We start from the raw sequence: 26518 nt of genomic DNA, 5'->3' as shown, positions 1-26518 counted from the left end.
CTCACACTACCTGATCTCAGAAGCTATTATATAGTCATGGTGGTCAGAACAGCCTGGAACTGTTAAAATGAGAGACACATAGACCAATGGATCAGAATGGAGAACGCTGATGTAAATACACCCACCTATGGTCAGCTGATCTTTGAGAAAGGGCCAAAGTCCATTAAATGAGGAAAAGACAGTCTTTTTAACAAACTGTGCTGGCAAAATTGGATGTCCATCTGTAAAAAAAATGAAACGACCCATACCTCACACCATACACAAAAACTAACTCAAAATGGTTCAAAAGCCTAATTTATAAAACCTAAAATGATCAAGATCATGGAAGAAAAATAGGGATAACACCAGGAGCCCTAATACATGACATAAATACAGTACAAACCACAACTAACAAACAAATGACAGAAGATAAAGTAGATAACTGGGAGCTACTAAAAATTAAAAACTTACACTCATCAAGATATATTACCAAAAGAGTAAAAAGAAAACCTACAGGCTGGAAAAAAATTTTTGGTTACAACATATCTGACAAGGGACTAATGTCTAAAATCTACAGAATACTTCTACAACTCAACAATAAAAAGACAAATAATCCAATTAAAAAATAGGCAAAGGATATGAACAAACACATCATCAAAAAAGACATTCAGGGGGCTAACAGACTCATGAGAAAATGCTCACAACCATTAGCCATTAGAGAAATGCAAATCAAAACTACAATGAGATACCATCTCACCCCAATATTACTGGCACTAATAAAAAAAAAAATAGAACAAATGTTGGAGAGGTTGTGGGGAGATTGGAACTCTTATGCACTGCTGGTGGGAATATAAAATGGTACAACCACTATGGAAAATGATATGATGCCTCCTTAAAAAGCTAAAAATAGAGATACCACAGATCCAGCAATCCCAGTCCTAGGAATATATCCTAGAGAAATAAGAGATATCACATGAATAGATGTAAGTACACTCATATTCACTGTAGTATTATTCAAATTAGCAAAAAGATGGGAACAACCTAAGTGCCCATGAACAGAAGAATGGATAAACAAATTATGGTACATACCTTGGAATATTAAGCAATGATAAAGAGCAATGACGAATCTACAAAACATTCACAACATGGATAAATCTGGAGGGCATTATCCTGAGTGAAACAAGTTAATCACAAAAGGACAAATATTATATAAGACCACTATTATAAAAACTCAAGATAAGGTTTACACACAGGAAAAAAAAAGCATTTTTTGATGGTTATAAAGGAGTGGAGGGGTGGGGAGGGGGAAATCGCTAACTACATAGTAGACAAGTGTTAACTTTGGTGAAACATCAACACACAATATAGAGAAAGTCAGCACAATTTGACCAAGGCAAAGTCATAAAAGCTTCATGTTATTGTTGTTGTTAGGTGCCATCGAGTCAGTTCCAACTCATACTGACCCTATGTACCACAGAATGAAACACTGCCCAGTCCTGCCCCATCCTTACAGTTGTTGTTATGACTGAGCCCACTGCTGCAGCCACTGTGTCAATCCATCTCATTGAGGGTCTTCCTCTTTTCTGCTGACCCTGTATTTTTACCAAGCATGATGTCCTTCTCCAGGGACTGACCCCTCCTGACAACATGTCCAAAGTATGTAAGCCATCCTTGCTTCTAAGGAGCATCCTGGTTGTATTTCTTCCACTACAGATTTGTTTATTCTTTTGGCAGTATGTGGTATATTCAATATTCTTTGCCAGCACCACAATTCAAAGGCATCAATTCTTCTTTGGTCTGCCTAATTCACTGTCCAGCTTTCACATGCATATGATGTGATTGAAAATACCATGGCTTGGGTCAGGAGAACCTTAGTCTTCAAGGTGACTTCTTTGCTTTTCAATACTTTAAAGAGGTCCTTTGTAGCAGATTGCCCAATGCAACGGGTCTTTTGATTTCTTGACTGCTGCTTCCATGGCCACTGATTGTGGATCCAAGTAAAATGAAATCCTTGACAACCTCAATCTTTTCTCCATTTATCATGATGTGGCTTATTGGTCCAGTTGTGAAGATTTTTGTTTTCTTTATGTTGAGGTGCAGTCCATACTGAAGGCTGTGGTCTTTGATATCCATCAGTAAGTGTTTCAAGTCCTCTTCACTTTCAGGAAGCAAGGTTGTGTCATCTGCATAATGCAGGTTGTTAATGAGTCTTCCTCCAATCCTGATGCCCTGTTCTTCTTCATACAGTCCAGCTTCCCATATTATTTATTCAGCATACAGATTAAATAGGTAAGGTGAAAGGAAACAACCCTGACACACTCAGTATCCCCTTGTTCTGTCCGAACAACTGCCTCTTGATCTATGTAAAGTTTCCTCATTAGCACAATTAAGTGTTCTGGAATTCCCATTCTTCACAATGTTATCCATAATTTGTTATGATCCACACAGTTGAATGCTTTTGCATAGTCCATAAAACACAGGTCAACATCCTTCTGGTATTCTCTGCTTTCAGCCAGGATCCATCTGACATCAGCAATGATATCCCTGGTTCCATGTCCTCTTCTTAATCCTGTCTGAATTTCTGGCAGCTCCCTGATAGTATACTGCTGGAGCCGCTTTTGAATGATCTTCAGCAAAATTTTGCTTGTGTGTGATATTAATTATATTGTTTGAAAATTTTCACATTCAGTTGGATCACCTTTCTTGGGAATAGGCTTAAATATGGATCTTTTCCAGTTCGTTGGGCAGGTAGCTGTCTTCCAAAATTCTTGGCATAGACAATTGAGCACTTCCAGTGCTTCATCCATTTGTTGAAACACCTCAGTTGATATTCCATCGATTCCTGGAGCCTTGTTTTTTTTTGCCAATGCCTTCAGTGCAGCTTGGACTTCATAGTTCAGTACCATAGGTTCCTGATCATATGCTACCTCTTGAAATGGTTGAACATTGACTAATTCTTTTTGGTATAATGACTGTTCTTATTCCTTCCATCTTCTTTTGATGCTTCCTGTGTCGTTTAATATTTTCCCCATAGAATCCTTCAGTATTGCAACTTGAGGCTTGAATTTTTCTTCAGTTCTTTCAGCTTGAGAAACACTGAGTGCATTCTTCCCTTTTGATTTTCCATCTCCAGCTCTTTGCACATGTCGTTATAATACTTTACTTTGTCTTTTTGAGCTGCCCTTTGAAATCATCCTTTTGGTTTTTTACTTCATCATTTCTGCCTTTTGCTTTAGCTGCTCAACCTTTGAGAGCAAGTTTCAGAGTCTCCTCTGACATCCATCTTGGTCTTTTCTTTCTTTCCTGTCTTTTCAATGACCTCTTGCTTTCCTCATGGATGATGTCCTTGCACAACTTATCTGGTCTTCAGTCATTAGTGTTCAATGCATCAAACCTATTCTTGAGATGGTCTCTAAATTCAGGTGGGATATACTCCAGGTTGTACTTTGGCTCTTGTGGACTTGCTCTGATTTTCTTCAGTTTCAACTTGAATTTGCATATGAGCAATTGATGATCTCTTCCACAGTTAGCCCCTGGCCTTGTTCTGACTGATGATATTGAGCTTTTCCATTGTCTCTTTCCACAGATGTACTCAATTTGATTTCCGTGCGTTCCATCTGGTGAAGTCCAAGTTTATAGTCACCGTTTATGTTGGTGAAAGAAGGTATTTGTAATGAAGAAGCCGTTGGTCTTGCAAAATTCTATCATTCAACCTCGGGCATTGTTTCTATCACCAAGGCCATATTTTCCAACTACTGATCCTTCTTTGTTTCCAACTTTTGCATTCCGATCACATTGTGATCCCATGTTCGATCAATTTCAGGCTGCAGAAGCTGATAAAAATCTTCAGTTTCTTCATCTTTGGCCTTACTGGTTGGTGCATAAATTTGAATAATAGTCGTATTAACTGCTCTTCCTTGTAGGTATATGGATATTATCCTATCACTGATAGTGTTGTACTTCAAGAAAGATCTTGAAATGTTCTTTTTGATGATGAATGCAACACAATTTCTCTTCAAGTGGTCATTCCTGGCATAGTAGGCTATATGATTCTCTGATTCAGAATGGCCAATACTAGTCCATTTGAGCTCACTAATGCCTAGAATATCAATGTTTATGTGTTCCATTTCATTTTTGACAATTTCCAATTTTCCTAGATTCATACTTCGTACATTCCACATTCCAATTATTAATGGAGGTTTGCAGCTGTTTCTTCTCGTTTTGAGTTGTGCCATAGAAGCTTCATAAACACATGCAGACACCTTGAGGGATGGGGGTTGAAGTCTGGGGACCATGGTCTCAGGGACATCTAGGCCAGTTGGCATAATACAATCTATAAAGAAAATGTTCTACACTCTACTTTGGTGAGTAGTGTCTGAGGCCTTAAAACCTTGTGAGTGGCCATCTAAGATACATCTATTTGTCCCATCACATTTGGAGCAAAGGAAAATGAAGAAAACCAAAGCTGCCAGGAAAATATTAGTCCAAAGGATTAAAGGATCACATGAGCCACAGCCTCCACCAGCCTGAGCCCAGAAAAACTAGATGGTGCCTGGTCACCGGTCACTGACTGCTCTGACAGGGATCACAATGAAGAGTCCTGGAAAGAGCAGGAGAAAAATATAGAACAAAATTCAAATTCACATACAAAAGGACCAAACTTACTGGCCTGACAGAGACTGGATAAGCCCCCAGGACTACGGCCCCTGAATACTCTGCTAACTCAGAACTGAGGTACCCAAGTCTACATTTCAGCCAAAGATTTGACAGTCTTATAAAACAAACAATAACACAAGTGAGGAACATTCTTCTTAGTTCAATCAAGCATAGGAGACCAAATGAGCAACACCTGCCCAAAAGCAACAAGAAGGCAGGATGGGACAGGAAAACTGGACAATGGATCCGGGCAACCTGAGGTGGAAAGAGAAAGGGGGAGAATAGTGACACAATGTGGGGGTTGCAACCAATATCACAAAACAACTTGTGTATAATTTTTTCAATGAAAAATGAATTCATGTTGTAAACTAAAGCACAATAAAATTAGAAGAAAGAAAGAAAAGAAGGCCTCACTTCCAAGAAAAATGCTGTTCCCCTTGAGTTCTTGATTTCTTCTTTCTAGATTGTTCATTTACTATACCTCCCCTCCATCTTTAATCCACCATCATTATATTTATTACTCTATCCTATAAATATGCTTAAATAACACTTATGCTAAAATAAAAAACAAAACAAAACAAAAAACACAACTTCACAACTTATTTGGAAATACCTCCTCATCAACGTCTACTTAATATCTTGTCTTCTCTTTACCTTCAAACTACTGACAACAAAAATGTAAAACCCACATTTTTATCTCCTAAACACTCATCAGTCCTCTGCAGTGTGGTTTCTGCTCTTGATAGTGCACTGAAATGGCTTACCTATAAGTCACTAATGCTGTCTTTAACTGCCAAATCCAATGACCTTATTTATCCTACTGAGCTTTCACTGATATTGTTGTTTACTCTATTTTTCAAGCTCTTCTTTTTTTCTCTAGAGACTAACTTCTCCTAGCTCACCTTCTACTCCTCTGACCATGACTATTTATCTCCTTTGACTTCTCTTCTTTTGCATACTCCTTTAATATTTTTTTTTTTTTTTAATATTAGGATCCTTCAATTTCCCTGGTGGCATAGTGGTTAAGTGCTACTGCTGCTAGCCAAAGGACTGGCAGTTTGAATCTACCAGGCCCTCCTGGTAAACCCTATGGGGCAGTTCTACTCTGTCCTATAGGGTCGCTATGAGTTGGAATGGACTCAGTGGCAACGGATATGGGTCAATTTTCCTTCCCAGTATTTTTGTCTTTTTACTCTGTCCTCTCTCCTTGAACAATCCCATGCATGCTGATGGCCTCAACTCCAACTATATGCTAATGACTCCCAAAGCCATGATCTGTAGCCTTTTCAGCATGCCTGAGCATCGTGTCTACACACCCAAGTGCCTATTAGACTTTTCCACTTTGATGGTCCACAGATCAAAAACTGAATTTATTACCTACTTAATTTATTTCTCATCTCTGACTTGGCTGATGGCGTACAGTTGTTCAAGACAGAAACGTCAATTTCACTTTTGACTTCTCTCTGTTTTCTTCCATTCCCCATTCATTTGGATAGAAAATATTACTGATAATATCTCTGAAAATTTTTGTTCCTCTGTCCAGTCATCTTCATTTCCGACATCTTGATGCAGACTTTTTTTCATCCAGACCATTGCAATCATCTCCAAATTGTTTTCTTGCTTCATGTTTTCTCCCTTCTATTCTATTCTCCTAATTGCTCCCAGAGTTGTTTTAATAAAGCCCAAATCTGATCATGGTTCCTGTTGACCTCCTCTAGATGGCTTTCAACCAGGGATCTGCTTCAAAAAATTTCTCTTAATCTTATGTGGGCTCTTGCTATTTCTTTTATCTTGAAAAACCCACTTCTGTCCGGCCTTTGTACTTGACCAGAACCTATTCGCCCTATAAAGCTTAGCTCAAATTAAATACATGATTGGGAATCAGTAAAAATTCCCTAGTGAATGTACAGTAGAGTACTCTCCCTAAAATGCCCTAAATCTTATTGAAGATCTGTGATGTTCAGCATGGACACTGTGGTGTTGTCAGAAATGAAAGAATATACATTCTCTCTATTGCAAACAAGTGTGCAACAGCTCTACCAATGCTGCCCCCAACCCTTTTTAAAAAATTTTTCTTAGGGAAGGTCCTTTCCCCAAAAGTTACATTATCATTTTTAGATATAGACTATGGTATTTTTATCCTATTCAGATTCGCATGAACTGTAATGCTAGAGATTTCAGTTACATAAATCCATGCTTCTAACCTCGCCCATCCTGTGCAGTAAATTCAACTGTTATTCTGCTTCAAATCAACTAACTCCCTTTGAGATATATTAGGTTGTTCAGCCTAGACAAGTGAAGAAGAAAAACAGACTGCCATATCTGTTGTCACATTCTCAACGTGATTTTGATTTAGTGACTATATGGCCAATTTTGGATTTTCTATGTCTCTGAAAATTTTCTTTTTAAATTAAGTATGAATAATATAACATATTCTTTTCTCTTAGTTTAAACTTATTTTTATTTTTTCCTTCTCACCCACAGCACTACCCCTCCACTTTATGGGTTGCTAACAAGTTTCCTGTTCTTGTAATCACAGAATTTTAGAGCTAGAATAAACTTCAAAAATCTTATAGTTCAACTTTCTTTCTTACAGGTGGGAAAAACCAAGACCTAGATAATGTTATACTTTTGGAGTCACATGGCGATTGAAAAGTGACACTCTAAGAAGCTATATTCTTTTAAGAAATTCACTCCTGAAAACTTTCGTTAACAAAAGAATCCCAAAGTATGACAACCTGACTGCAAAGCAACTTTGGGCTTATTATCTTCATCTGTTGGTTGACTTTCTGAATCTGGACAGGATAATGAAAAGTCAGGAATAGTAGGCGTGAGCCACAAAATTTATGTTCAGAATTTTATTCTGTAAAAACAGCCTTTTGCCCTGTCCAAGTCTATCTTTCCTATTCTGCTATTCACATTACTGCGTCCATCTCTGAGAGGATGAACCACTGTTTAACAGTAGGAGTTTTGTCTGTTCAATCCAACTGAATTCAGCCCTTGTTGAACGTCAAGTAATGGGGACAGAATTCTCTCAGTGAGCCATTATCTGTGTGAGATGCCTGAGGAGCACTCTGACAAGTGTGAAAACAGGGAGGATTGGCTGAGCTAAAAAAGCAAGATTTACTAACGACTGCACTGATTTTTTTTTTTTTTAATTTAATGCAGACTTAAATGATTGCAGAGGATCACAATAGGACAATGGAATAGGTTTATTACAGAAAATGGCAGTTAAAGAAAACTCTTTTTCTGTCCCTCCTGGCTGTGGCTTGTATTTTCTCTCAAGTTTTTTTAAGGGTCAGAGAGAGGTTAGTTTAAAAAGAGACTTGGTGGTAAGTGGGTGACCCCATGATTTCTCTGCAAAGCTTTGGGAATAAGGTTAACAAGCAGCCTATGCCTGAGTCTGCTTTTCATTTTGACATGAATCAACAGCCCAGAAACCTCTCAACCACTGCAGTAACACCTCTTAATTTCACAAGTTTAGCTGTTAGCTGAACTTCATGTGGTAGTAGTGCTGAATTCTCAGTCATATTTATTAAATCACCTCAATGCCATTTGCCCTCTGGCCCTCGTTATTCTCTTAATTTTCTATTAAGTCCAATTTGTTAACTCTAATTGCAGAGGTGGATAGGAGGAGAGAGCAATTAGGCAGTATCTATATGCTGCCAAAATATGGGGCCAGAATTTCAAATGTTTAATCCTTCTTGTTATCTAGTATCATGAAACTAAAAATAACAGGCTGCTTTTACTGAATTCGGCCAAACATACTCTTACATTTAAGTTTTTCACACAGTAAGAGGCCAGAGGTTTGAGCTTATTTTTGGAATTGTTGCAAGATAAGATATAACAATGATAAGTTTCATTTCAACGGTATTTTAGAGTTTAGAAAATGTTGGTTTTTTTTTCTCCCTCTCACAAACTTTGTCTCTTTAGTTATTCTGACTCTTTTGATAAACTCTAAATTCTTTGAGGGTGGGGTCTGCATCTTGGTAATTACTTTTTCTCCCAAAAAACCCCCAAACCAAATCCGTTGCTGTCGAGTTGATTCCAGCTCATAGCGACTCCCACAGGGTTTCCAAGGAGCGCCTGGTGGATGCGAACTGCCAAACTTTTGGTTAGCAGCTGTAGCTTTTAACCACTATGCCACGAGGGTTTCTGATTTTATCTCCACTGCCAAATAAATCCAGGGCTTATAACAGGAACTCAGCAAATAAAATATTCGTTGAATGAATCAGTGAAAGACTGAATTCTGTCTTCAAGCTCTGTGTGCTCTAACCAGTCTTCCACAGGTGATGCCTGCCCCAAGGGGAAAACATTTGATTTCTCAATATCTTATGGTCCATCTGGCTTCTCAATATCTCTTTCAATAGTGGATAAGAAGTATCTCTGTTTTAATTGTTGATTTAAAAGACCTGTATTGGCAGATCCCCATGTGTCTGTCAGTTTGTCATACTGTAGGGGCTTGTGTGTTGCTGTGATGCTGGAAACTATGCCACCAGTATTCAAATACCAACAGGGTCACCAATGGCAGACAGGTTTCAGCAGAGCTTCCAAACTAAGAAAGACTAAGAAAAAGGACCCAGCAGTCTACTTCTGAAAATAATTAGCCAGTGAAAACCTTATGAATAACAGCAGAACACTGTCTGACACAGTGCTGGAAGATGAGCCCTTCAGGTTGGAAGGCACTCAAAAGATGGCTGGAGGAGAGCTGCCTCCTCAGAGTAGAGTCAACCTTAATGACATGGATGAAATTAAGCTTTGGGATCTTCATTTGCTGATGTGGCACAACTCAAAATGAAAAGAAACAGCTACAAATATCTGGTAATAAGCAGAACATGGAATGTATGGAGTATGAATCTAGAAAAATTAGAAATAGTAAAAAAAATGAAATGGAATGCATAAACATCAATATTGTAGCCATTAGTGAGCTGAAATGGAGTAGTATTGGCCATTTTAAATTGGGCAATCATATGGTCTACTATGCCAGGAATGACATCTTGAAGAGGAATGGCATTGCATTTATCATGAAAAAGAACATTTCAAGATCTATCCTGAAGTGCAATGCTCCCAGTGATAGGATAATATCCATACGCCTACAAGGAAGACCAGCTAATACAACAATTATTCAAATTTACATACCAACCACTAAGGCCAAAGATGAAGAAATTGAAGATTTTTACCAACTTCTGCAGTCTGAAATTGATCAAACATGTAATCAAGATGCACTGATAATTACTGGTGATTGGAATGCAAAAGTTGGAAACAAAGAAGGATCAGTAGTTGGAAATATGGCCTTGGTGATAGGAACAATGTTGGAGATTGCATGATAGAATTTTGCAAGACCAATAACTTCTTCATTACAAATACCTTTTTTCACCAACATAAATGGCAGCTATACACATGGACCTTGTCATATAGAATACACAGGAATCGAATCAACTACATCTGTGGGAAGAGATGATAGAAAAGCCAATATCAACAGTCAGGACAAGGCCAGGGGCTGACTGTGGAACAGACCATTTGCTCATACGCAAGTTCAAGCTGGAACTGAAGAAAATTAGAACAAGTGCACGAGAACCAAAATATGACCTTGAGTATATCCCACCTGAATTTAGAGATCATCTCAGGAATAGATTTGATGCATTGAACACTAATGACTGAAGACCAGATGAGTTGTGGAATGACATCAAGGACATCATACATGAAGAAAGTAAGAGGTCATTAAAAAGACAGGAAAGAAAGAAAAGACCACACGAATGTTAGAAAAGACTCTAAAACTTGCTCTTTAACATCGAGCAGCTAAAGCGAAAAGAAGAAATGATGAAGTAAAAGAGCTGAACAGAAGATTTCAAAGGGTGGCTCAAGAAGACAAAATAAATTATTATAATGACATGTGCAAAGAGCGGGAGATAGAAAACCAAAAGGGAAGAACATGCTTGGCATTTCTCAAGCTGAACGAACTGAAGAAAAAATTCAAGCCTTGAGTTGCAAAACTGAAGGATTCCATGGGGAAAATATTAAAGAATGCAGGAAGCATCAAGAGAAGATGAAAAGAATACACAGAGTCGCTATACCTAAAAGAACTGGCTGACATTCAACCATTTCAGGAGTTAGCATATGATCAGTAACTGATGTTACTGAAGGAAGAAGTCTGAGCTGCACTGGAGGAATTGGCGAAAAACAAGCCTCCAAGAATTAACGGGTTACCAATTGAGGCATTTCAACAAACTGATGCAGCACTGGAGATGCTCACTTGTCTATGCCAAGAAATTTGGAAGACAGCTACCTGGCCAACCGACTGGAAGAGATCCATATTTATGTCTGTTCCCAAGAAAGGTGATCCAACCAAATGCAAAAATTACCAAAAAATATCTTTAATATCACACACAAGTAAAATTTTTATGAAGATCTCTCAAAAGTGGCTGCAGCAGTACATTGACAGAGAACTGCCAGAAATTCAAGCTGGATTCAGAAGAGGTTGTGGAACCAGGGATATCACTGCTGATGTGAGACAGATCCTGGCTGAAAGCAGAGAATACCAGAAAGATGTTTACCTACGTTGTATTGGCAATGCAAAGGCATTTGACTATGTGGGTCATAACAAATTATAGATAACATTGCAAAGAATGGGAATTCCAGAACACTTAACTGTGCTCGTGAGGAACCTGTATATAGAACAAGAGGCAGTCATTTGAACAGAAAAGGACATACTGCTTGGTTTAAAGTTAGAAAATGTGTCCATCGGGGTTGTATCCTTTCATCATACTTATTCAATCTGTATACTGAGAAAATAATCTGAGAAGCTAGACTACATGAAGAATGGGGCATCAGGATTAGAGGAAGACTCTTTAACAACCTGTGTTATGCAGATGATACAACCTTGCTTGCTGAAAGTGAAGAGGACTTGAAGCACTTGCTGATGAAGATCAAAGACCACAGCCTTCAGTATGGATTACACCGCAACATAAAAAAAAAAAACAAAAATTCTCACAACTGAACCAATAAGCAACATCATGATAAAGGGAGAAAAGATTGAAGTTGTCAAGGATTTCATTCTACTTAGATCCACAATCAACACACATGGAAGCAGCAGTCAGGAAATCAAAAGATGCATTGCATTGGGCAAACCAGTTGCAAAAGACCTCTTTGAAGTGTTGAAAAGCAAAGACGTCACCTTGAAAACTAAGGTGCAACTGACCCAAGCCATGATGTTTTCAATTGCCTCGTATGCATGTGAGAGCTGGATGACGAATAAGGAAGACTGAAGAAGAATTTATGCCTTTGAATTGAGTTGTTGGCAAAGAATATTGAATATATCAGGGACTGCCAAAAGAAGGAACAAATCTGTCTTGGAGAAAGTACAACCAGAATGCTCCTTAGAAGCAAGGATGGCTAAGATGTACTTTGGGCATATTATCAGGGGGGGATCAGTCTCAGGAGAAGGACATTATGCTTGGTAGCGTAGAGGGTCATCAAAGGAGAGTAAGGCCCTCAGTGAGATGGACTGACACGGTGGCTGCAACAATAGGCTCAAACAGAGCAAGGATTTGTGAAGACGGTGTAGGAAAGGGCGCTACTTTGTTCCATCGTACATAGGGTCACTATGAGTCAGAATCATCCTGAGGGCACCTAACAACAACAACAATGACACCACATTGGCAGAATTCTTGCCTTCTATTGGGAGACAAGGTTCGACTCCAGGCCAATATATCTCATGCGTAGCCACCATTCATCTGTCAGTGAAGGCTTGTGTATTGCTACGATGCTGAACAGGTTTCAGGGGAGCTTCCAGACTAGGAAGAAAGGCCTAGAAATTTACTTCCAAAAAAATCAGTCACTGAAAACTCTATGGAACACAGCTCCACTCTGACATATATGTCAATTGGTTGGTTGGTTGTCCAGGTAGTTCTGACGCACGCTAAAGTTTGAGAACCACCAGCATAGATGGTATTTCCTCTGAAGCAGTGATCTTCAATATCTTTTGCTCTAGCAAATATAAGGTTGGTAGGATAGTGCCAAGTAAAAAATGGCACAGGGTTATTTCTTTCTACTCTGGTCAGGGGCCTGGTGAGTAATGACTGAGTCCACATGGCTAATAGGTTTTACAATAAATTTCAATGAGTTACATGAGCATACTTTTGGGCACCCTCATGCAGTTTTTAATTGACACATTAAATTCACCTTTAAGACATGAAAAGGGACATCAATATGCATCTCTGAAACAAAAGAATAATTGTTGTTGTTTGGTGCCGTTGAGTCGATTCTGACTCATAATGACCCTATATATGACAGAAGGAAACACTGCCTGGATCCTGCGCCATCCTCACAATTCTTGTTATGCTTGAGCCCATTGTTGCAGCCACTGTGTCAGTCCACCTCCTTGAGGGTCTTCCTCTTTTTTGCTGACCCTCTGCTTTTCAAAGCATGATGTCCTTCTCCAGGGACTGATCCCTGCTGATAACATGTTCCGAGTACATCAGATGAAGTCTTGCCAACCTTGCTTCTAAGGAGCATTCTGGTTGTACCTCTTCCAAGACAGGTTTGTTCGTTCTTTTGGCAGTCCATGGTATAGTCAATATTCTTCTCCAACACCACAACTCAAAGGCATCAATTCTTCTTTGGTCTTTCTTATTCATTGTCCAGCTTTCACATGTATATGATGCAATTGAAAACACCATGGCTTGGGTCAGATGCACCTTAGTTTTCAAGGTGACATCTTTATTTTCTAGTAAAGAAGTCATTTCAAAGAAGTCTTTTGCAGAAGATTTACCCAATGCAATCTGTCTTTTGATTTTCTGACTGCTGCTCCCATGGGTGTTGATTGTAGATCCAAGTAAAATGAAATCCTTGACAACTTCAGTCTTTTCTCTGTTTATCATGATGTTGCTTATTGATCCAAAAAGCTGGCAGTTCAAATCCACCAGCCACTCCTTGGAAACTCTATGGGGCAGCTCTACTCTGTCCTATTCGGTCCTATGAGTCAGAATCAACATGATGGCAATGGGTAAAGAGTAAGTACTATTAGGCTGTTTACTAAAGTGTGTACATTTTAAAGAGAGGTAGAATTATGTTCTTATTTCTTGGCTTTATTCATCCTGGACATATGTGAAATTTACTCTCACAGTGAAGTTTACCATGCTGAAATGAGTCAGGAGCATTTAACCATTTTTCAAGAAATATCAATAAAAATATCCTTATCATTATATCTTATTGGTCTGCTTTGTAATCAGTAGAATGAGAGAATTTTGCCAGACTAACAAATCCCCTTTTTCCCCAAGTAATGGCTAACTTTGAGAAATTGAAGTACTGTCAGTAGGTTAGCAGGCCTATAGGTAACTATGGATTCTACTCTGTTGAGGGTGATTGTATCAATTCTATATTTTGAAGGAGTAATGCATCTTCTGCTTACACAGTACAGTCATAATTCTAAATCAATGACTACAATACAAATCCTGTAGAATTTCATAACAAATATCTTATGTCTTCTTGAAGACAAATTAAGTTTTGGGTGATTTGATTTTCTTTTTCATGTACTTGTGCAAATTAGACTGCTGATCAAGGAAATACAACCAAGTCCTTTCCATAGACTATAGCAATATTTATGTTTTAAAATAAAGATTAAGTGGTTGTTGTTGTTGTTAGGTGCCGTCGAGTTGGTTCCAACTCATAGCGACCCTATGCATAACAGAACGAAACACTGCCCAGTCCTGCACCATCCTTACAATCACTGTTATGCTTGAGTTCATTGTTGCAACCACTGCGTCAATCCACCTCATTGAGGGTCTTCCTCTTTTCCACTGACCCTGTACTCTGCCAAGCATGATGTCCTTCTCCAGGGACTGATCCCTCCTGACAACATGTCTAAAGTATGTAAGATGCAGTCTTGCCATCCTTGCCTCTAAGGAGCATTCTGGCCGCACTTCTTCCAAGACAGATTTGTTCATTCTTTTGGCAGTCCATGGTATATTCAATATTCTTCGCCAACACCACATTTCAAAGGCGTCAATTCTTCTTCTGTCTTCCTTATTCATTGTCCAGCTTTTACTTACAATTGATGCATACTGAGTTATATTCGTGAAATAATTAAGCTATTAAAATAAGCCCAAATATGTTTTATATCTGAGCTTTCTGAGTTATTACAGACAACAAAGCAGTCTGTCACTGATGAATGAGAATCACCATGACCTCCTGATCATCATTTGGTTGTTTCTGTGTCATCAAAGGACAGGTGATACAGCACAGAGATTGTGGTATAAATAATTTAACTTCTACCTCATGTCAGTCCATAACAGGGGTTGATAATTTTACCTGCTTTAGTATAGTGATTCCCAAACTGTGTGGACATAAAATCACCTTTTTTAAAAAAACGGATTCTCGCTGTCTCATTCTTAAAGGTTGCTTTTGTTTTATGGTTTGTGTGGCACATTTATTTTTTGTTCTCTAGAGGAGTCAGGGTTATTTTGCCAAGACATACTCTTAAATTGTATGCAAGGAAGTGTTTTGGAAAGTCCCCTTATAAGAGAAGAAATTTAGTGGTTTGTTTTCACTCCTTTGAGTCTAAGTAGGTACTGGAAAATAATTGCACATGGAGTACCATGTGTGCAGTCGTTAACAGTGATTGCCCAAGTGATTGCTTTCAGAGCCATTGTCAACAACATCACCCTGAAATTGTCATAGTATTAGGCAATGTTTCCAGCTTCAGCCCCATACAGAGAGTGAATCTTCCCACCAAAAGGGTCTTAACGACTTCTTCTGTGTCCAGAGGGCAGAGAGGCTGATCCTGCCAAGAGCGAGCAGCTGCCCAAACACAGTGGTTGGGTTAGAGCAGCAGAGAGCCACGGCAACATGCAGCCATGCCTGCAAGCAGCATTAGAGGGGAGCAACATTGTTTTTAGAAGCCAACCATTGACACATGGCATTAAAAACTACTTTGAGCAAGTGCACAAGCAATGATTTGCTGATTAGGTCTTTGTAGCAAGAAGTGCACATCCTAGTACAGATGTTGGGGGACCAAATAGTAACAAATACCTCAAAGAAGAATAAGATCTAGGCCAAATACCAGTCAAGGTTTTATAACCAGTTCCACTGTGAGGAAGAAACTGGGAATGGCATTTCAACTCAAAACCCATTGCCATCTAGTTGATTCCAACACATAGCGACGCTGTAGGACAGAGTAGAACTGCCCCATAGGGTTTCGAAGGCTGTAAATCTTTACAGAAGCAGAGTGCCGCATCTTTCTCCTGCAGAGGGGCTGGTGGGTTCGAACTGCCAACCTTTCAGTTAGTAGCCAAGTGCTTTAACCTTTGTACCACCAGGGCTCCTTGGAATTGGCATTAGTACACATTACATAATCTTCAAAGGCCATTGAACTTGTCAATATCAAATGCTATATATACTTCTCGTATCAAAGGGTAAATTCTGTCATCCTCAACAAAGTGCTTTTTCATTTTTATAAAAGCTGCCAGTTAAGGCCCCCACTTAGATACTGCCGTATAAATAGACAATGGAATAAGAAGGGCTTTATTTCCTGGAAACCCTGGTGGTTTAGTGATTAAGTGTTATGGCTGCTATCCAAGAAAAAATGGTCGGCAGTTCAAATCCACCAGACACTCCTTGGAAACCCCATAGGGCTGTTCTACTCTGTCCTATAGGGTCGCTATGAGTCAGAATTGTTTTTCATATGACCAACACTTTGAGATTCTGAGCCCTATAGGAGGCTGATTGTAGCAACCAGCAGCCCTAACAGAATTCTGTGTTAATGAAGCTTATTTCTGTCCAGGAGGCTGCATGCTACACTCAGACTTGGGTCACTGGGGTTCTGGTCTTGCTTCCTCCTGACATTCCATCAATCCCTAGGCCAGTGCGACTGGGCCTACCTAAAGACTGCTTTTAGCAACAGAAGGTAGGAGCTGGAATGGAAAAGAATAAAAGAAAAGAAACTGTGTACATAAGGAAAGGCAGGAAGGTTCAGAAGAGGGCAAAGAGGAAGAGGCAGAAAGGGAGTGGAAATACTTGAAAGAAAAGAAGTTAACTAGGGTCGGTGCTATCCCTCTAGTAAATTACACTGTTAAAAGTTAGGAGTTTACGTAATTTATTTTTTCCCTTTAAATTATGCACAAGGTGTTTAGCAAATAGGCACGTCAAAAGGGAGAGAGAAGGTAGCAAGTATAGTATTCCTGCCTTCATTAGTTCCTCCAGCAAGAAGAGTTGTGTGATTTAGCCACGTATTTGAAACCAGATTTGTAATGTGAAACCTGTACGTTTCAAATTGGCAGCTTTATCTGAATTAGGAAGTCTATTTTTGTTTTGTTAGGTAGCAGGTGGCTTGGCCCACAGTTTCCTTTAAGTACAGGTCTGATTTATCTTGTCAGCATGTCTTTTCTTATTTTAGTGGTTAATATTCAGCTCAGTGGCATATTATACGCATTAGAGTTCAACCACAGAGTAGTAATGAGGTAGTAGCAGCAATAGGTGAAGGTTCTAGAAATATAGCACTTTGGTCTTTAAAATTCACTGAAAGATGACAGGATTTTCTACAAGAAATCAGTGACCTCTTCAATACTTTTCCAAATGGTAAGTGAATTTAAAGTCTGAATATAAAACATCACTGAGATTAAAGAGGGACTGTCACAGTTCTGATCCCCAGCTGCTGATGCTCACCTCATTCAGCAGGATTCTAAACTGAGACTGATGCTCTCAGACCTTGCAAGGAGTATGAACACACTCTGGGGAATTGAACCTTGTTTTGCACAAATTAAACAGACTGCAGTCGAAGCACAGCTCATAAAGGTTGGTTTTTTAAGTTTTGCACCATTACACATGTATTTAGTGCTTCTGATTTGTAGGATGCTAAATGAATAGCCAGTCCAGTTTTCAAAAGACCGAGGTTCGAGGAAAATGGAATAGGCATTGAGGGGAAATGTATAAATGCCTTTTGGGGGGTAAAAGGCAACACTACGTGTGAAGAGGCCAAAAAAATTAAAAGAAGCATTTGCTGCCTTATACATTTAGAAATAAAAGGGACCTTTCCTTTGAAATCCAACCTAGCTTTCTGTATATCGCATACACTTACCACAGTAAGCAACAATGTAAGTAAATCTCAAACAGAAATATTACCACACTCTTGACACAGCCGCTCTTGAGATCATTGTCTTGGGGGGTGCGGGTGGAAGGGTGATTGCTGGGAGAATCTCTGCTGCACGGTCCTCCCCTCTGCTGCTGCACGGTCCTCCCATCTACCATATGATCCTCCCCTCTGCACCCTCCCCAGGCCCCAGGTCTCCAGGTGTTTGCTGGGGTTTGTGAAAGAGAAGAGTGGAGGCAGGCAGGAGGAGGCAGATACACAGCTAATGTTTAACCGTCTGCCTGATCCAAACAAGCCATGACAGTAAGTAGGGAAGTACAGTGGTCTTTAGGTTTAGGGGATAAAAATAAAAACAGCCAGGAAAATGATGAGATGCTTACTAACACAAACCTCATAAAAGAATCTTTCTCCTTCCTTCTTCTGCTCATGGAATTGCAAGTCAAAGATGTAGGACAAAAACACGACACATTACAGACAGCGCACAGCACGTTGTTGACAAGAGATTTTTAGACATGAACAGTAAAACCACGGATACACCAAAAACCACTAGCACCACAAAGCACATTTCAAAATAAACATCAATATCAAGCTGACATTATACAACAAAGCAAAAAAGTCTACAATTTGCAGAACATTACAGATCATTAGCATACGTATATATGTAAATGAATATTTCTATATATCCCTAGATATATCTATAGATATGTATACACAACAAAAGGCTATTGACTGACTCCTTCCCCCATTCACAATTCTAATGTATTTACAATTCTGACAAGGATAGTATCACCTTCCTTGTTCATGGGATTTCAGATTACTATCATTGCCTGTTCATAGATAGCTAACCCGCCTAAAAACTTAACGAAGACATTTTCCATTGCAAAGAGATCCACTGCTAATGATCTCCAAGCAGGTGTTTAGCAAATGCGAGGGTAAGAACATACCCACCTCTTTCCCTCCCATGGATTCAAACGTTTTTTCCAGCTGGACTCGCAATTGTTGAATATTGTTCATCAAGATACAGGGCTTTAAATAAAGCAGAGAGAGGTGTGAAAAAATTTTATACATTAATTATTAAACAAGTTTTACTTAAAAGTAGAAGTTTACAGCTATTATTAAAGTCCTATTGTATTTGGCAAATATAATCACACTGCTATTCAATAGTATTGTTTTTAACAGCTAAGAATAACTGAAAACCCAAACCCACTGCCATCGAGTCAATTCTGGCTCATAGCAACCCTATAGGACAGAGTGGAACTGCCCCACAGGGTTCCCAAGGAGCGGCTGGTGGATTCTAACTGCCAACCTTTTTCGTTAGCAGCTGAATTCTTAACCACTGTACCACCAGGGATCGAGTGTTAAGAGCATCCATTGCCATTGAGTCGATTCTGACCCATAGCAACCCTATAGGACAGGGTAGAACTGCTCCGTAGGCAGAAGAGGACAATCCAATGGCCACTTTGGGGAATGAAGTTTAATAACATACTCAAACAATAAACCAAAGGACACTCGCTACTGAAGTTTCTTTTATCCTTAACATGGTGGCATTTCATACTTAGGAGTTAACCAAATTTTCTCTTCAAAGATCCATTTTAGGAAAAAGCAGATTAGTTTAAATTAGTCATTATTGCCCTGAGTTTTAAAAATCAAAATACCATCTGAATTTAAAAAAACAAAACGCAACGCCTATATCTGATCCTCTTTGGCTATAAAGTTCACACGCTGGCTGGTGTCAAGGACCTCCACTCTGGGGCTCCAACCCACGTTTCCCTTTGCATCTCCCTGCGATGCATTATGGCAAACTCTCCAACTCAGATGTTCCAAGCAGTTGGTCCCCCCCGACACCTGTGCTTTTCAGACTGTGTCCTGGCCCACCATGTGAACTCCTCACCTGAATCACCTCCTCTGCCTGTTTGAATCATATCCATCATTCAGGGTAGAGCCTTCTCTCTCTTAGATTTTATCCTTTTATCACTCACTTGGTGTTAGTTTTTCATCACTTTATGTTTGAGGTTTTTTTCACTCTCTTACCAGCTGACCGTAAGTGTAGTGCACATGTGTCTGCGTCTGCCGCGGTTTCTAACTCGGCACACCACCTTACACTAGCACACACTTCAGAAGTGTTTCTTGATTTGTTGTTGTCAAAGAGGCAGAAATATAACAGTAACAAAGATATAAAGCTTTGTGATAGGACTAGATGTGGGCTTAGAATAAAACCCACTGCCACTGAGTCGATTCCGGCACATAGAGACCCCATAGGGGTTCCAAGGCTGTAAATCTCCATGGAAGCAGCCTGTCACATCTTTCTCCCATAAAGCCACTGGTGGTTTTGAACTGCCAACCTTTTGGTTAGCGGTCAATCACTTTAACCACTGCACCACCAGGGCTCCTTGAATCTAGAATAGTAGAATTAATTTATAACTGAAAAATGGAATTCAGAATAGTTATAGAATCATTTTATATTTGTTGCATATCGATTCCAAAGGATCAGATGGGGGAGCGTGAAGACGAAGGAAAATTGATGTATCTTCCGAGGTCCTGGGAAATGAGCCAACAATGAGTTAAACGAAGGCATGCAAAGGTCAGAGAGGTATTAGCTCTCATCAATGAACAGGTTTTTATTATTGTTTGAACCACATCATTGACCTTTGAAAAACTTTCTATTTGCTTTTTAAAGTGACCCTATCCTAACTTCAGAGTAAAAAAAAAAAAAAAAAAACCCAAATTTAAGCTTCTATTCTGTTCTCTTGATTCCAAACACTTCAGTGTTCTTTTATTGTTATCAATATCCACTTTTGTTTCTGTTTCATGTGAAATGGCTTTCCATCTCTGTTTAACAAATCATGTAACAGGCCAGTGGCTTCTTGGACCCTATTTGTAGAGAAGTTCTGAAGCCCTTTATCCAGCGCCAGATCTCTTTTCACTGGGGTCTTGTTCTGACTGGTAACTGAGGTTAACGTTTCTTAATTTTTTTTATTTTGAGATAATTGTAGATTCACATGCAACTGTTAGAAATAATATGGAGAGATTGCATGTACCCTTTACCCAGCTTTTCAGTTTTCCCCAATGGCAACATCTTGCAAAACTATAGCATAATATCACAGCCAGAATGTTGATATCCGTACAGTTAAAACAGAACCTCTCCATTCCCGCGAGGATCCCTCACGCTGCCCTTTTATAGCCACACCCACTTTCCTCCCTTGTCCATCCCCTCCTCAACCCCTGGCAACCACTAATTTCTTCTCCATCTTTATAATTTTATCATTTCAAAATGTTACATAAATGGAGTATTACAGTGTGTAACCTTCAGGGATTGTTTTTTTTTTTAATCAGCAATATTCTCTGGAGAGTCATCATGGTTATTGTATGTATCAAAGTCTATTCTTTTTATTGCTAAGTAGTATCCCACAGTATGAATGTACCATGGTTTGCTTAACTATTCACTCGTTGAAGGACTGCTGGGTTGTTTTATGTTTTGGCTACTATACATACAATGTCCATAAACATTCATTTATAAGTTTTTGTGTGAACGTAAGTCTTCCCTTCTCTGGGATACATGCCCAGAAATGCAATTGTTGAATGGCAATGCATGTTACCAACATGGTTATTGCATGTTTAGTTTTTTAAAAAACTGTCAAAATGTTTTCCAGAATGGTTGTACCATTTACATTCCCACCAGTGATGCATAGGTGATTCAGTTTCCCCACATCCTCACCAGCATTTGGTATTGTCACTATTTTTTTTTATTTTAGCCCCTCTGATAGGTTTGCGGAAACCCTGGTGGCGTAGTGGTTAAGCGCTGCAGCTGCTAACCAAGAGGTCAGCAGTTCGAATCTGCCAGGCGCTCCTTGGAAACTCTATCAGGCAGTTCTACTCTGTCCATATAGGGTCGCTATGAGTCAGAATCGACTCGATGGCAGTGGGTTTGGTTTTTTGTTTGGTTTTTGGTAGGTTTTCAGTGATATCACATTGTGGTTTTAATTTGTATTTCCCAAATGGCTAATGATGTTGAATTTCTCTTCATGTGCTTATTTGCCACCAGTATATCCTCTTCAGTTGAATGTCTCTGCATGTTTTTTTTTTTCCCTGACCATTTTATAATTGTTTTGTTTTTACTACTGAGTGTTGAGGGTTCTTTATATATTCTAGAGATTAGTGCTTTGTCAGATATGTAGTTTGAAAATATTTTTAGTCTTTAAACTTGTCTTCCCATCCTCTTAACAGTATATTTCACACAGCAGAAGTTTTAAATTCTGAGGAAGTCCTGCTTATCATTTTTTTTTTACTTTTATGGATCATGTTTTAATGTCAAGTCTAAGAATTCTTTGTGTCATTCCTGTGTCATTACATATTTTGCTCATTGAATCCTTCAAAATTACAACTCGAGGCTTGAATGTTTTCTTCAGTTCTTTCAGTTTGAGAAATGCTGAGTGTGTTCTTCCCTTTTGGTTTTCTAACTCCAGGTCTTTGCACAGTTCATTATAATACTTTGTCTTCTTGAGCGACCCTTGAAATCTTCTGTTCAGCTCTTTTACCTCATCATTTCTCTCATTTGCTTTAGCTACTCAACAATCAAGAGCAAGCTTCAGAGTCTTTTCTGACACCCATTTTGGTCTTTTCTTTCAGCAATTGTAGATGGTATCATATTTTAAAATTTGATATCCACATATTTATCATATTTAAAAATTTTATATCCACATATTTACTGTTAATATACAAAAATACAGTTGATTTTTTATGTTTATCTCAGCTTTTGAGACTCACTTATTGGTTTTAGGCCTTTTTTTTTTTTTTTGGTAAAGACCTTAGATTTTCTACATAAACAATCATGTCATTTGCAAATAGGGACAGTTTTATTTCTTCCTTTCCAATCTGTATGCTTTTTACTTCCTGTTTTTGCCTCATTGCACTAGTTAGAACTTCTAATACTATGCTGAATAAGAGTAGTGAGTGGGTCATACTTGCTTTGTTCCTAATCTTCAGGGGAGAACTTTCAGTTTTTCACCATTAGGTATAATGTTAGCTGTATGTTTTTTGTAGATAACTTTCCTTATCAAGTTGAGGAGCTTATCTCTATTTCTATTTTTCTGAGAGTGCTTATCACACAAGAAAGTCAAATTTTGTCAAATCCCCTTTTCTGCATCTGTTGACATGATCGATCATATGATTTTTCTCCTATAGCCTGTTAATATGGTAGATTACTTTGGCAGATTTTCTAATATTGAAGCAGCCTTATGTCCCTGAAATAAACCCCATTTTGTCATAGCATATAACTTTTTATATATTGCTAAATTCTATTAGCTAAATTTTTGGAGCTCTGGTGGCATAGTGATTAAAGTTCAGCTGCTAACCAAAAGGTCAGCAGTTTAAATCCACCAGCCGCTCCTTGGAAACTCTATGGGGCACTTCTACTCTTTCCTGTAGGGTCACTGTGAGTTGGCACCCAACAACAACAATTTTTTGTTAGGGATTTTTGCATCTGTATTTAATGAGGGATAATGGACTGTAGTTTTCTTTCTTTCTTCTTCTTTTGTACTGTCTTTGCCTGGTATCAGGGTAATATTAGCTACATAAAATGAGCTGGGAAGTGTGCTCTCCACGTCTACATTCTGGAAGAGATTGTGTAGAATTGGTGTTAATTTCTTTATATGTTTTGTAGAATTCTCCAATGACACCATCTGGATTTGGAGATTGCTTTGGGGCCTTTTTTTTTTTTTTAATTATAAATATACTTAACAGTTATAAGGCTATTCAAATGATCTATTTTATATTAGTTGTGGTAGCCCCTCTTTTTCAAGGAATTGGTCTATTACTCCTAAGTTGTCAAATTTAGGTATGTACAATCCATCATAGTATTCCCTTATTATCCTTATGATGTCTGTATGGTTTGCAGTGATATTCATAAGCTTTATATATTCAAAGCCTTTCATAGGCTTCCAATGTTCAACCAGGGTTGAGAATCACTATTTAGAAGGATAATCCATATTTCAGTAATATATTCGTCATTGGTGAAAATAATCCTAAACATTAATTTCAAATGTCGTATGAAAGCGAGGTCACAGAATTGACTTTCTTTCAAGTTATATATGGCACCAATGAACGAAGATGATGCCATGAATAGTTACGAAAAATTCAGACCAACACGTAGGATTTATTTTTGTTGTGTACCATCGAGTCGAATCCGACTCCTAGCGACCACATGTGACCGAGTAGAGCTGCCTCACAGGGTTTTCTAGGTTGTAATCTTTACAGGAGCAGGTTACCAGGTCTTTCTCCTGCAGAGCTGCTGGGTGGGATTGAACTGTCAACTTTTTGCTTAGCACTTAACCACTGTACCACCAGGGCTCCTTAACATGTAGGATAGTGGTGTTATTTAAGTGAAAAGGTAGTATCAGCGTAGGCCTTATTTTGAATTTAAACTAATTTACCTGAATTAAACTAAAATGCTGATGGGAGGACATGGATTGTGTTATAGTAAAATGAATTTTACCTTTCATATATGCTCATTTTCCAAAGGTATTCATGTCACAGAAACACTGAAATTTATTCCTCAAAATTAGTAATTTGTGCCTAGTAACAACTCAAGCCAAAATTCTAGTTGTAAGAGAGATCACTGTGGGAATCTTCCTCTTAGCATCTATTTTACAGGCAACTTCAGTTAAAGGCTTGATTTTCAGAGTTACCATGTGTCCCTTTTTACCTATAATGGTAATTAAATCAAGGTCTCCTTCAATAACCGCAGTCATTTATAAGTTTCTAGGTTATAAACCTATGGGGCAAGACAATTGACAACATCACCTGATGCACAATTTATCGCAACAGCTCCTTATTTCATCAGACTAAAGTATTCTCACTGTGTTTGAAGGTTATAATTCTATCTATATCGCCATGCACAACCCAATTTTTCTTTCCTAGGTCCTAGCTAATCCTGATTAAAAAGAGATTACCTATGTGAAAATTACCCATGGTGCATAACAGCCTCATTAGGCATATACCAGGTAGCTGTTCCTTTCAAACTAATCTGGGTCTGGTTACACATCAGAATCACATGTTACATATTTTAACATACCTGAGATTTATCTCCTTAGATTCTGATTCAGTAGACTGAATCAAAATGGTCCATAATGATTATGAGCCCCAGCCACTGATCTAGGCTTAGTCCTTTTCATAGCACATATGGCCAAGTTGTTAGAGGATTCACCTCTTGACCCACATTCAATTTCCTGAGCCAGTGGACTGTTTCCACTATGGAACAGGATCGCTGGAACTTTTTTTCTTGGCAGAGTGGGATATTTGGCTTGAATTTGGGCAATACCATCAAGGAGAAAACTAAGGTCAAGGTAAGGCCATGACTTTTGATGATTAGCAGACAGACTATACGGGTAGAGGGTTTCAGCACTTGCTCCCCATGGGCCCAAGTTAGCTGGACAGACTTTTCTTGATTATGTGATGTTGATGTTCAGCTTTATTAGCACATGTAACAGGACAGTAGTCCCAGCTTTATAAATAGAGGCAATCATCAAGACTCTTAATATGATCCTCTCCTATGGAAAAGAGCTACTGAGGACTAAATGAACAGAGACAGCTGGGCTCACTTGGCATAGATTGTACTTGTTCCTTGGTAATTCTATATAAGAAAAAAAGATGACGTTACTCAGTGGGTGATAAAAATAAAGATGTGACTCTCCCCTTTCATTAAGCTTTCCCTGGCCTTGAAATGTTCAAATCTTAATCTTACTGAATAAATTAACAAATCGCTGTTGAGAACTAGATTATACAAATCTTTAAACCTACTCATGAAACATCTTTTTTAAAGAAATAATAAATGAGAAAAAAATACACACACAATAAAGAAAACTTTAACCTAATTGAGGTATTATTATGAGTTCAGTAAGGTAAAATAATTTATGTTTCCAGCCAAGCTGTAATCTTTTTATTTTTATATTTTTACTTTTCCCCTAAAAACATCATAATGCATTTCATTTGATCTAATTATGGAACAAAATTAGAAACCCGAAATACGATGAATCTAAAATTTCTGTTCAGACTATGGCTATATTTACATGGTTGAAGTTATGTTTCTGAGACAAAAAACACAAAAAGACTTATTCAAAATCAAGTAATTCTTTGCTTTCCCAAATTTTAGAACATGAAAAAAAATGAATTCAAAATTTTCTATGTATTTCCAATTATAAATGTCACAGTAGAAAAAAATTACTCTGCCACGTTTTATTTAACTGTTGTCTTTAATAATTCTGACCCCTGGGAAATTAAAATGTTATGATTATCTCTTAAATGACTTCTACCTTTAAAAGTTTCTAGTTAAATTTGCAGATGAAACAGGTGTATTTCCATATACTGAGGAAAAAAGAAGGTTTTGGTCTTCTTGGTATTGAAATATATCTGTCATATGAACACACAGAAATCAGAGAAATACTTCTTCATCTTGTCTTAACTGAAATATGTACCAAGCAGCTAACTTGGCATTTGAGCAATGGAGTGTAAGGTGGACCAAGATATTAGTAATTAGGGAAGAAAAGCTCTGAGGAAAGGAAAAATTAGTTCTTGTGCTGTAATATTTGTCTGAGCTTTTCATTTTAAAATTTTGGTTGTGAAAAGTACAAAATATGCAGAATAATACCACAAACTGATTTATAGTTTTTTAAATCTGTTTTTAAAAATGTAGTATAGAATGTAACACATAAAATGGAAGTCTGTAGGGTCTTTTTAAAGACTAATTTTCCTTTCTGAATGATAGGAATTAGCTTTGGTAATTCATAGCCACCCTTCAAAATCTTC

At 38.3% G+C, this 26518-nt stretch overlaps 1 protein-coding gene across 1 annotated transcript in view; it reads right to left on the bottom strand.

The window, feature by feature from the left end:
- Positions 1-26518, bottom strand: part of UNC13C (unc-13 homolog C) — a 676763-nt gene that overhangs the window by 104415 nt on the left and 545830 nt on the right. The window contains exon 24 of the mRNA XM_049852627.1: positions 18668-18745. Coding sequence (XP_049708584.1) covers positions 18668-18745 — 78 coding nt within the window. The remainder of the gene's footprint in view (positions 1-18667; positions 18746-26518) is intronic.

Source organism: Elephas maximus, chromosome 13, assembly GCF_024166365.1.
Source record: "Elephas maximus indicus isolate mEleMax1 chromosome 13, mEleMax1 primary haplotype, whole genome shotgun sequence".
Lineage (NCBI taxonomy): Eukaryota > Metazoa > Chordata > Mammalia > Proboscidea > Elephantidae > Elephas > Elephas maximus.
Note: the sequence above shows the minus strand (reverse complement) of the source record. Positions and strands in the feature narration are given on the sequence as shown.